Source organism: Mesocricetus auratus, unplaced genomic scaffold (assembly GCF_017639785.1).
Source record: "Mesocricetus auratus isolate SY011 unplaced genomic scaffold, BCM_Maur_2.0 Super-Scaffold_100037, whole genome shotgun sequence".
Taxonomy (NCBI): Eukaryota; Metazoa; Chordata; class Mammalia; order Rodentia; family Cricetidae; genus Mesocricetus; species Mesocricetus auratus.
Window position 1 is genome coordinate 1327306 of NW_024429215.1, and position 12619 is coordinate 1339924.

A 12619-nucleotide genomic window follows, 5' to 3' on the forward strand; every position below is an offset into this window, starting at 1 on the left:
AATCTGCTTTTAAAACACAAATGGGAGTCGCTAGACAGATGTCTCAGTGGCTAAGACATTTGCTGCTCTTCCAGGTGACCCAACTTCATTTCTCAGTGCCCATATCAAACACCTCACAACTGCATGTAACTCCAGATCAAAGGAGACTAGGCATGTCCTCTTGCCTCTCTGGGCGCAGGTATACACACATTTATAAAGACTTAGATGATAACAAACACAATTTTGCATCTCTGCATATGACGAGAGTTCCAACAGCACATGTGTGGGTTTCTTTTCAGACCAAGAAAATCTCCAGTTCCCTGTGGACACTAACTGGGTGGCCCAATAATTCAGTTCTTTCCTAATTCAGATGTAAGGACAGTGGGCATAGACACTACCATAGTGTGGGAAGTTTTAAAAAAAACAATCTCCTGGTAACATCCTTTCTGTATGTGCCGCTGCGGCTCTGCTTCTGTCTCTCTCTCTCTCCATGTCTCCACCCACCTCTCCTACTCCCACATCTTGAAAACAGGTTCTCCTGTATCACAAGCGATCTTCAAACACTCTGAGTAAACAACTGAACTCTGTATCCTCCTTTCTCCACCTCCCAAGTGCTGGAATTAGAGGCGTGCACTATCACACCCAGTTTAGACAGGACTTCCTTCTGGCAGACCAGGCAGTCGCTCTGCTAACTGATCTACACCCCCAGTCAATGGCCATCTTCTTTAACACACTGTGGGAACTGAGTAGATTTGAGGTCATCATAGAGGTAGAAATCCCTGAACTACAGCAGAATGGGTTGGTTTGCTAAGGCTGTCACTACAAAGCACCCACATACTGGAGATCTTAAAGCATAGCAACTGATTTTGTCACAGTTGTGGATGCTGGAGGTCCGAGCTCATGATGTTGGTCCTGGGTCTTCTCTTTGGCTTGCAGGTGGCCATCTTCTCCTCTCTGTGTCCTTCCAGAGACATCTCTGTAAGCTTGCACAGCCCTTGTGGTTCCTCTCAAAAGGTCAACACTTATATTGGATTAGGGTCCACCCTTATTACTTCATTTAGTTTTAATTAGTTCTTTAAACACCCTAACTCTGAACAGTCACATTCTGAATGGCATGGGAATTTGGGCTTTAACTTGAGATTGAAGGAGATCACAGTATATGGCAGAAGACAGGATTAAGCGAAAAATTGATGAGAGAAAATTCTAGAGGTAGGCCTGAAGGGACAGGTGATCCTAAGATGTGCCTGCAGTCCAAAAACACTGCAGACAGTGAGTGGAGGGAGGTGTGATAGAAACGTCTACACAGAAAGCCTGTCAGGAGACAAGAATGTTTTGTAAGATGTAGATAATCTGCGGTACGTGCTCTGCATCAGTTATCTTGTCTGTTGTGCTGAAATAAAAATTACTTTTGTAACTACTGTGACTCTGAATTCACAGGTGAAGTTACTGAGCCTCCTAAGTCACCACCACCTGATGGTTTGTTGTGGTAGTCTGTAGGAACATGAAGTGCTTTTAACCATTTAGCACCCTTCTCCAGTCCCACCAACACTGGTTTTTGCACAGCCTGCAAGCCAGGAAGAGTTTTCTTGTTTGTTTGTGGGGTTTTTGATTTTTGGTTTTTTTTTTTCTGCATGAAGAGCAACAAAAGAAAAATAAAATATGGTGTGTGAAATGATGTGAAATCCAATTACTGTGTTCTGAAATGATGTACTGTTGGCATATTCTGTGTACTCACCCTGTAAAGCTGAACAGAGGAATCACGAAGCCTACCAGGTATTAAATATTGACTTTGTCTTCCTTGATAGAAAATGTTCAGTCCTTGTTAAGTGGCTTGTCTGGTTACCCAACTAGTGATCAACCCAGTCCAAGTTCTGAGAACCTTCACAGTGCTCAAAGGGAGTTGCCAGTAGTCTATTTTCTGACAGAATATTTGGCATCTCAAGCAGGGATTCCTCCAACGCAGCACAGCTCACAGCCATTTCCTTTGGGTTTACCTAGGTTGTGCAAATGGGGCCACACAAAGCAGAAGTCCGCCCTGGGACTTCCCTGCTTTTCTTCACCATCTAAACTCTAACCTACACTAGCATGCCTCTGCATTTTCTCAGGTGCTGTGTGGTAATCATAGGCGCAGCAAAGAACAAAACCGCCCTGTGCCTCACTCAGAGGTGTGGCGAGCTGTGGAGGAGCAAGTGGGGGACTCCCATCAAACCATCTGCAAGGAGAGCCTTCAGACTTCAAAGACCCGACCCCCCCACCCCACCCCCACTCCCCATTCAGCAGTTACTCTCTACCTATTCCCTTTCTTGTTTTTCTTGGGATCTTGGTCCTTCACTATGCAAAACAATGCCCTTTACCGCTCAGTTCCTTGTGACTGGCTATAACTTCATTTGCATGCTTCCTCAATTGTGTAGCAATGTTTTTTCCTACTCAGACACTGTGGAGGAAGGATTCTTAAAGTTTGGGGAAGCTAAAACTTGAAACATTTCCCCCCAGGAAAAACATGGGTCAGCAAAAGCAGAAACTTACAAAATATATAGGACCCTCTACAAGGTTAAGAAAGCAGTAAACACATTTTTGGGAGAAGAGAGGATGTCAAGTTGCCTGGAGGAGGCTTCTCCAACCTAACTAGTTGCCTGCATGTTCTGCAGAGGGCACCATGTCTGCTATGCTTCTTCACTGTCACTCAGGCTGAGGGGGGGGGGGGTTTGGTGATGCAACCACCCTGGTTCCTGCAAGTAAACCCTGAAGCACATATACTCTGTAAGTGTCCCCATTGAGCTCACTGGTTTGCCAAGTTGGACTCAGCATATTCATTACTTTTCTTTGTCCCCAGTGTCCTGTCTGGGGTGAATAGACACCTTTTGATGCCCTTCCAGGAAAAGTCAACACCTTCCTTCCTTGGGAACATTCTAAAAGGTGTCTGTTGTGAATGACCACAAAAGTGAGTTGGCAGAAGTGTGGACAGTTATGGTATTGACCTTGGCAACTGTGGCTAAGTGTAGAATGATTGATCCTCTCTGACTGAGTTACTCACATTTACCTTCCTGTCTCTGGGTCTCTAGTTTCTCTTTCCCTCCATCTCTGCCTTTCACTTTTCCAGTAGATTCTCCTTACCACAGCCTCCTCCCCTTTCCTCCTCCTGAACACAAATCTTTTCACCTCTGATATAGAAAAGGTTGGACCTCTATAAACCACCAAGGATGAAGCAGAGGAAGGTTTTCAGGTTCTTGAGTTTCTAGAAGGATCTAGTCCAATCACCAAATGCTTTTAAGAAAAATGTGATTTGGGTATTATCTCAGGGTCAATGCAAATCACTGGTTTCCTGTTTCCTGTTTCCCAATTCATTTCTGCTCTGTTAGCCCTCCCCCATCCCTTTGTATATTTTCTGTTGAGGCCATTAGAGACAGGCCACTCTCTACAGGAGATCAGACTTAGAGCAGCTGCCCAGAAGAAGGTCCACAGCTGTTGGAAAATACAGGTGAGAAAACCTTCCTTTGGGGTCTACACAACACGGTGGCAGATTGGTGGCAGAGTAGAGTTTGATCTGTAAAATAGAAGGCTGGGGATATGCTTTCGTGAGTAGAATCTTACCTAACAAGCACAAAGCCTGGGCTTTATCTCTAATACACAGTGGCACAAACCCTGCAATCTCAATATCAGAGTTGGAGAGGCAAGCAGAAGTCTAATGTTATCCTTGGCTAAGTTCAGGGTCAGCCTGGACTACATGAGAACCTGTCTAAAAAGATTTTTTAAAAAAAGAAAAGAGAAGGTATAAATAAAGCTCAATTGTGGGAAAAATGTAAGACAGAGAGGTGAATGCAGCAATGCACTCTTTCAGGGTGTTTTACTGCAAAAGACAGTCAAAGGAGTGGTTGAGAACTAAAAGGGGCTATGGAAGAATAAATTGCATTAAAGATGCGATGGTCTAGAACACATTGATGTGCTCATTCATTGAGAGGAATCAAGAAAAGTGTTGACTGTGCACCAATCAGGGATAGCACTCCTGGAAATAGTAGATCATGGAGGGAATGCCTTAGGCTGGGATATTTGTCCTCTGGCATTGACATAAGGCCAGAGAAGATCTGTCAAGAGCACGGAGGGCAGTGGCTGGGCAGAGCAGGATGAGAGGCATGGGCTGTGTTTGGGTGGATGGAGAAAAGGCTCAAAGCTTTAAACAAAATACAGAAGGAACGAAATCACTCTTACAAGTCATAGGAAACTTGAGGAAAATGGCAAACATGAGGGCAGTGATGAGCCCGCAAGCAGACAGGTCCCATGGGCTTCATGGATTCTATTGAAGAATTTGTCTCTGCTTCCTCCGGAACTGCTAATTTTGGTTGTTTTCTCATTTAGTCAGGTTTGCCTTTATCAGGGTCTGAAGAGGGTGATGATGTGGTACAGTGATTGACATCTTTAAAGCCCTCTCTAACTGGTGGCTAACAACATTCCTATTCAACCCAAATCACATTCTTCTGCCTCCAACCATAGGTAGGGCCATTTCTCATTGTTCTTCTGCTCTTGCCTGTTCTGACATGTCACTGAAAAACCCTCCTTGTTCATTCTGTAAACCTTTTAATCATTGTCTCAGAGAGTCTTGAGAACAAACAGCCCTCAGCCCAGCTTGGTGGTTGGTCTATTGGTGGAAGGTGGAGAAGAGGAGTCACTTGCAAATTGTTTCTGAAACTGTAAAGCATTGAGATTCAATGATAATGTGAGCTACAGATGTGATTTTAGGCCATTCTGTGGGTGCTTTAAAGACATAAAGAGAGTCGCAGGCTGGGGTTGCAGCTCAGCAGGAAAAGCGTGTATCTAGCATACAAGTCCTGGATTCAAAACCCAGCATCACACAAACTGAGTATTGTGCATACCTGCAATCTCAGAATTTGAGAAGTGGAGGAAGGAATACTGGAAGCTTAAGTCTGTCCTTCACAGGTTTGGGATTCATGAAAACTTATCTTAAAAGACAAGAGCAATACAGAGGAAGAAGAGGAGGAGAGTGGAAGGAAAGGAGAGCTATTTGGTCTTGATAGCAAACATCTGTAGTCCTACCACTTACGAAGCAGAGGCAAGAGGACTGTTACGAGTTCAAGGCCAGCCTGTTCTTCACAGAATGTTCCAGGCCAATCAGGGATAGATACAAAAGAACTTATGTGGAATAGGAGAAGGGGAAGGAAGAGGGGGAAATGGAGCAGGGAGCAGTTGGGAATGAATTAGTTCTAATTCACTATTTGATGGGGGACGTCCTTCCTGTATATATGCTTGTCTTATTGGTTAATGAACAAAACAGTTTGACTAGTGGCCAGGCAGGAAAGATAGGCAGGGCTACCAGATTACGAGGAGGAGAATTCTGGGAAAGATAGTCAGAGAGAGTTAGCCAAAGAGAGTTGCCATATAGACCACAAAAGGAATAACAGGTCTGAGCAATCTCGGGTAAGCCAAGGCCATATAGAAATACATATATTGGTAGTTATGGGTCAGTAAAGAGAGAGCTAGAAAATAAGAGGCCCTTGCCACCGGTCACCTGTTTAATAATTAATATAGCATCTCTGTATGTTTATTTGGTATTGAGGTGGCTATGAGACCAGGCTGGCAGGAGAGAACCACTAGCAACAACTATTTTTTTATCCAATCTTTTATTTGCTTTTAAAATTTTTTATTTAAATTATAAACAAGCTTGTTTCACATGTCAATCCCAGCTCCCTCTCCCTCCACTCCTCCCCTATCCCCCACTAGCCTCCCCCCAGCCCCACACCCAATTCCCACTCCGTTCCCCAGGGAGGGTGAGGCCCTCCATGGTGGATCTCCAGAGTCTGTCATTTCATTCAGGGCAGGGCCTAGGCCCTCCCGCAAAAGTCTAGGCTGAGAGAGCATCCCTCACTGTGGGAGGGGCACCCAAATCCCATCTGTATGCCAGGGACACCACCCAAGGTCCCACAGATTGTCCAGGCCTCCTCGCTGACACCCACATTCAAGGGATCTGGATCAGTCCCATGCTGTCCTCCCAGCCATCAGTCTGGGGTGCAAGAGCTCTCCCTTGCTCAGGTCAGCTGTTTCTGTGGGTTTCACCAGCCCAGTCTTGACCCCTTCAGCAACAACTATTGGTTCAACAATTGCACCAAGGGCTGTAAGCATTATTAATGAGACATCGAAAGCTGCTTCTTCATAGACTTTCAAATCTGATAGCCACCATTGCTCTTTCCCTGTCTCAAATTGGAGTTGATACTTTGTGAGTCAGCCCCTCTTCCGAAGGTAGTGTGGCAGAGCAGGGGCAGAAAAAGACCTTTGCTGAACTTCGGACTGAGAGACTGGGTGAGTATAAGAAGTTCATGTTTCAGGTCCAGTTTCTTGTTTTCCCAAGTGTCAATGGCTGAAGAGATGGCTCGGCCAATGAAGTCGATCTGCATTCAGATCACCAGCACCCACATAAAAGCCAAGTGCAGGAATGCGAGTCTTCAGCTTCAGCACTGGAAGTGGAGACAGCAGATGTTCAGATATCTGGAGCTCACTGAACAAGCAGTGTAGCTCTAAGTGTAGTGAGCGACTTGTCTCAAAGACATAAACTAAAGAGTAATCAAGGAAGACATCTGACATTGACCTCTGGCCTCTACATGCATGTTCATGGACACACCACACACACACACACACACACACACACACACACACACACACACGTGCGCCACACCTGTCATTATTCACTACATGCTACCTGTCAATCACTGACTCAACATCCAAGGTTATTAACTTATTTTACCCCTCCCCACCTGCCATTTAAGGAAGTCCACAGCTATTATTAGAAAAAGCCATTTTTGACGTGAGCAATACTTTGCATACTTAATCCAGTGGAAATTTCCTATCCACCACACATTGGAAGATTCATTTCTCTCTTGCCCTTTCCCACCCTCAAGCATCTTGAGTTCTCTCATAGAAGGAGAGAACATTATTTCCTTCCACCAAGATAATCTCAGGTAACCTGCTGCAGAGACAGCTCAGTGGTTAAGAGTACTCAAGGCTCTTGGAAAGGATCTGAATCCAGTTCTCAGAACTTAATCCAGGCAGGTCATAACTAACTTGTGTCCATCAACTCTGTTCTTTTCAGGCATCTGCACCCAAGTACATATTCACACACAGATACACACATATATACATAATTTAAAATAATTTAAAATTGATTTTTGAAAGCTAAGATCAATTGGTTATCCAATACCAAATGTTTTTTTGCCTTGAAAATATATTTATAAATCCCATGTTGTATTTAGGACTGGGCATGTGTTTCTACGTATTTGGGAGCATGAGTGAGTGTGATATAACAATTAATGAAAAAAAAGGCCATGCATTTGAAAGAGAGAAAGGTGGGGGAGAATATGGGACAGGTGGAGGAAGGAAAAGGAAAGGGGAAATGATGAAATTATGTTATAATATCAGATATAAAAGAAATAGTATAAAAGAGACCATTTCAGAGATGTCACCTGCAGGCATTAGTCATGTAAATGCCCCCTCTAATCAGAGGAGAGGAGTCTTTACTGAGGCCCCAGCAAGGAAGGAGGTAGTCACAGATCTTTCTGCCCCTGTCTCTCAAGAACTGAGGTGACAAGGGTACACCCCCACCACACCCAGCTTAAATTTTACCACTTGAAAATTAAATGTCATTAAGGGCATTTAAAATGTTTTTCAACATACCCCTATCTAATTCTAGAATTATTGCATCACTCAAAAGAAAACAAATTCCACACCCCTTGAGCAATAATTCTTCTCTCGCCCTCCATCAAGCCTCGGTACCCACTAATATGCTGTTTCTTCATGGGTATTTGTTGTAAGATGAATAACGCATCGTGTGACATTCCATGTCTAGATTCCTTTGGGATATGCCTTTAAAGTGTATCTGTTATGCCATGTATTAGTTCTTCATTATTTTGCTTTACTTTTTGAGAGAGTCTCATTGTATATCCTATGGAATGAAGACCTCAAACTTAGCTATCCTCATGTTATAGTATCCCAAAATGCTGTGATTACAAGCTACCACAATCAGCGTATTTCATTCCTTTTTAAGTCGGAAACCTATATATCAGATGGAAATATCACATTCTGGGTGTCCAATTTGTCTGTTTAGTTTTCCTCAACTAGACATACGCTAGAGTTAGCTGGGAAGAAGTAGCCTCAACTGAGAAATTGCCTCGATTAAATTGGCCTGGAGACAAGTCTGTGTGTCATTTTCTTGATTAATAATTGATGTAGAGCCGGGCGGTGGTGGCACACGCTTATAATCCCAGCACTCGGGAGGCAGAGGCAGGCGGATCTCTGTGAGTTCAAGGCCGGGCTGGACTGACAGCCTCCAGAACAATACAGAGAAACCCTGTCTCATTAAAACCAAAAAAAAATTTTTGATGTAGAAGGGCTGGGGAAATGGCTCAGAGGTTAAGAGCACTGACCGCTCTTCCAGAGGTTCCCAAGCTCAATTCCCAGCAACCACATGGTTGCTCACAACCATGTATAATGAGATGTGGCGCCGTCTTCTGGTGTGCAGACAGAACACTGTATATTCAATAAATAAATAAACCTTAAAAAGAAAACAAAAACAATTGGTGTAGAAGGGCTCAGCTTACTGTGTGTGGTGCTACCCTTCAGTGGCTGGGCCTGTGTTGTATGAGAAATCAGGCTGAGCAATTCACAAGACCAAGCCAGTCAGCAGCATCCTCCATGGCCTCTGCTTCAGCTCCTGCCTCCAGGTCCCTGCCTTGACTTCCCTACATTATGGGATATAAAATAACATTGATTGAAATAACCCCCTTCCTTTTCAAATTGTTTTTAGAAAGCAATCTAGGACAGGATGTCTTTATACTCAATCTATAATAAAAAATGCTGCTGTACAAATTAGCACAACTTATGTTTGAACACAAGTTTTTTTCTTAACCGTAACTTTTATTTATTCTTTAACTTCTGCAAGCACAATCATCCTCACACTCTTGCCCTCATAGCATCACCCAGCACACACCCCTGCCACCATGTCCTCTCCTTCTATTCCTAGCAGCCCAGTGAGAGCTGCTTGCTAGAGTATTGACCCATCCTGTTGGCTTGATTTTATCTACATATTGTTCACCCAGTTTTTGGTTTTGTCTTGTTTTGTTTTGTTTTTTTCTCTTGTAAGTTAAGGATCTACATCAGCCAAATAGTTCCCTTGTGGTGGAGTGCATATTAGCAATTGTGGGAATATAGACATAACTTTTCCCTATCTGATAAGCAGTTAACAACATGGGTAAGCACATCAGGCAGTGGTGAGCTTGTTCTAGCTTGGGTGTGAGGGACTGGGAGGGAAAATATATGGAAAACAGCAATAAAGACAAGGAAAATTGCCTTTTTTATGGCACTTTCAACCTGAAGAGGTTGGTTAGTGGTTAAAGAGCTTACATACAAGTGTGAAGGCCAGAGTTTGAATCCTCAGAAACCCACGTAAATGTCAGTTGAGCTCAGTGGTTCAGCCATAATTCCAGTCTCAGAAAGGATAGAGAGCCAATCTACCTAACAAGGTTAGTAATTGCTGTAGAGTATAATGCTTGACATCAACCCCATGGTTTCACATATGTGCCGAAGCACTCACAAACATCTGTGCACTCATACATACAAAGAAAACACTCATGAAAACTGGCAAAAATAAAGAAAGGCATAGTAGCATATGCCCTTAATCCAAGCACTCAAGAGAAAGAGGCAGGCAGATTTCCCTGAGATTACAGCCACTTTTGTCTACAGAGAGTGTTCTAGGCTAGAAAAAGGAGACCCTGCCTTGAGGAGAAAAGAAAAAGTTAAATAATAAATAAATAGATAGATAAATATCCCTGTTTCTTAATATTCTAGGAGTGAACAAGATGGACACCAACATCTCTTTCCTCATGAACATGACTGCAGGGAACTCTATGAATGTATCTGCAAGGACCCAACCAGTATCTGCTGCCTACACTGCTCTGAATGTCTTCTCATATTTGATGTTTGCCATCACCTTTGTCCTTGGAGTGCTGGGCAATGGGCTCGTGATCTGGGTGGCCGGCTTCCGCATGGTACGCACAGTCACCACTATCTCTTACTTGAACCTGGCCATTGCTGACTTCTGCTTCACCTCCACGCTGCCATTTTTTATTGCCTCTAAGGCCATGGGAGGACAATGGCCATTTGGTTGGTTCATGTGCAAGTTCATATTTACCATAGTAGACATAAATCTGTTTGGAAGTGTCTTCCTGATCGCCCTGATTGCACTAGACAGATGTATTTGTGTCCTGCATCCAGTCTGGGCTCAGAACCACAGAACCGTGAGCCTGGCCAAGAAAGTAATTATCGGACCCTGGATTTGTGCTTTTCTCCTTACCTTACCGGTTATTATTCGTCTGACCACAATCCCTAATAAACTTGGGCCAGGGAAAACAGTCTGCACTTTTGACTTCTCCCCCTGGACCGAAGATCCTGTAGAGAAGAAGAAGGTGGCCATCACCATGCTTACCATCAGAGGAATCATCAGGTTCATCATTGGCTTCAGCACACCCATGTCCATTGTTGCCATCTGTTATGGGCTCATAGCCACTAAAATCCACAGGCAAGGCCTGATCAAATCCAGCCGGCCCCTGCGGGTTCTCTCTTTTGTGGTGGCTGCCTTTTTCCTCTGCTGGTGCCCATTTCAGGTAGTGGCCCTCATATCCACAATCAAAGTCAGGGAACTCTTAAGCGGAATGATTCCAGGCATCGCAACTGCAGTCAATGTCACAAGCTCTTTGGCCTTCTTTAACAGCTGCCTCAACCCAATTCTTTATGTCTTCATGGGCCAGGACTTTAGAGAGAGACTAATTCACTCACTGCCTGCCAGTCTAGAGAGGGCCTTGAGTGAGGACTCAGCCCAGACTAGTGACACAGGCATGAATATGGGCAACAATTCCTCTTTACCTTCTGAAGACAATGTACAGGCAAAGTGAAGAGGGGACTTCAACTCAAGTTTTGTCTGCTTTGAGTTCCCCTGTGCTATAATAGAGATTCCCTGTTGACTTTCAAGCTACACACTCAATAGAAAAACTTGAGATGACTTTTTGGACTTTTGTTACCTCAACTGAAGCAGGTCAATGAGAAAAGACAAAAATAATATACATTTTCTTGTTGGTCTGAGATAGTTACAAATGACAGTTATTGCTATAGCATTATTAATGCTGGCCACTTCCAGTCCCCTCACAGGCTGTAAACTTGCTGATTCTCAAGTGTCCTTCTGTGGGTAATAGGTGTATGCTTCCTTTAGATAATGAAGAAGGGGAAAGACTTGTATCTCTTGAGATACATAATTTCCTGACCCCTTGTGTTGCTATATTTGCCATACCACTTACCATCATAAAATCAGTGTTTTCTGGTGGCACATACTTTTAATCCCAGGACTTGGGAGGCTGAGGCAGTTAGATCTCTGTGAATTCGAGGCCAACCTGGTCTATAGAGCTAAAGCCAGGACAGGCTCCAAAGCTTCACAGAGAAACTGTGTCTTGAAAAACCAAACCAAAAAGAAAAAAAAAAAGGCAGTGTTTTCATTTATGTCTCTCTGTGTAACTACAACCAAATTTGTCCAGTTTGTGTAGCATCTGGTATTTGAGGTACCTAACTCAAAGTGAATGACCCCAAAATTGTGCTCCAGGCTTTACTTTCAGTAGCAGTGAGTTAAGTGTCACCCATCCACCCCACCATCCCGCCACACACACACACACACACACACACACACACACACACACACACCATGATTTGTTGTTATTTGCGTTCTTTTGATCTTGACCACTCTGGCTAGAGTAAGATAAAACCTCAAAATAGTTTCAATATGAAGTTTCCTGCTGGCTAAGGATTTTAAACATTCATTTAAATGTTTTGTGACCATTAGTAATTTGTCTTTTGAGAAATCTTCTCTAGTGCCTGTTTTTTAATTGGGTTCTTTGTTTTCTTGATGTTTAGCATTTTTGTTATTATTACTACTTGAATTCTTTGTGTATTTTAGATACTAACACTCTGTCAAATATCCAGCTGGTAAAGATTTTTTTCCATTCTGTAGACTGCCTCTGTACTTGAGCGATGTAATTCTTTGTTGTATGGAAGTTTTTTAGTGTCATTGGGTCCCATTTATTTATTTTATTGTTCATCTCAACACCTGTACTTTAAGGTCCTATTTAAAAAGCCTTTCCCAAGCGGGGAATTGGTGGCACACGCCTTTAATCCCAGCACTCGGGAGGTAGAGACAGGCGGATCTCTGTGAGTTCGAGGCCAAGCCTGGTCTATAGAGCAAGTTGCAGGCCAGCCTCCAAAACAATACAGAGAAACCCTGTCTTGGAAATAAATAAATAAATAAATAAAGCCTTTCCCAGTGAGTTCAATTGTATTCCTTGCTTTTTTCTATATCAGATTCAGGGGACCATGCCTGACATTGTAGTCTTTGATCCATTTAGAGCTGAGTTTTATGCATAGTGAGAATAAGGATACAGCTTTTTTTTCTACATGTCACTATCAAATTTAGTCAGTACCATTTCTTGATGATGCTGTGTACTGCAATGATTATTGTGGGAGTGTGGACTTACATCTAGATCCTCAATTCTGTCTCAGTGATCAATGAGTTTGCTTGTAGGCCAGTGGCATGCTGTTTTTA

At 43.3% G+C, this 12619-nt stretch overlaps 1 protein-coding gene across 2 annotated transcripts; it reads left to right on the forward strand.

Annotated features, from left to right (window-relative positions):
- Window positions 1–3361: 3361 nt before the first annotated feature.
- Fpr1 (formyl peptide receptor 1) lies at window positions 3362–12355 on the forward strand. 2 transcript variants are annotated; one of them, XM_013125658.3, is made up of 2 exons: window positions 3362–3457; window positions 9826–12355. In XM_013125658.3, the coding sequence occupies exon 2, from the start codon at window positions 9837–9839 to the stop codon at window positions 10926–10928; it is 1092 nt and encodes a 363-aa protein (XP_012981112.1). In that variant the 5' UTR covers window positions 3362–3457; window positions 9826–9836; the 3' UTR covers window positions 10929–12355. The 2 variants fall into 2 exon arrangements, with proteins under 2 accessions (XP_012981112.1, XP_040589848.1); XM_040733914.1 differs by lacking the exon at window positions 3362–3457 and adding an exon at window positions 4334–4467.
- The last annotated feature ends 264 nt before the right edge of the window (window positions 12356–12619 follow it).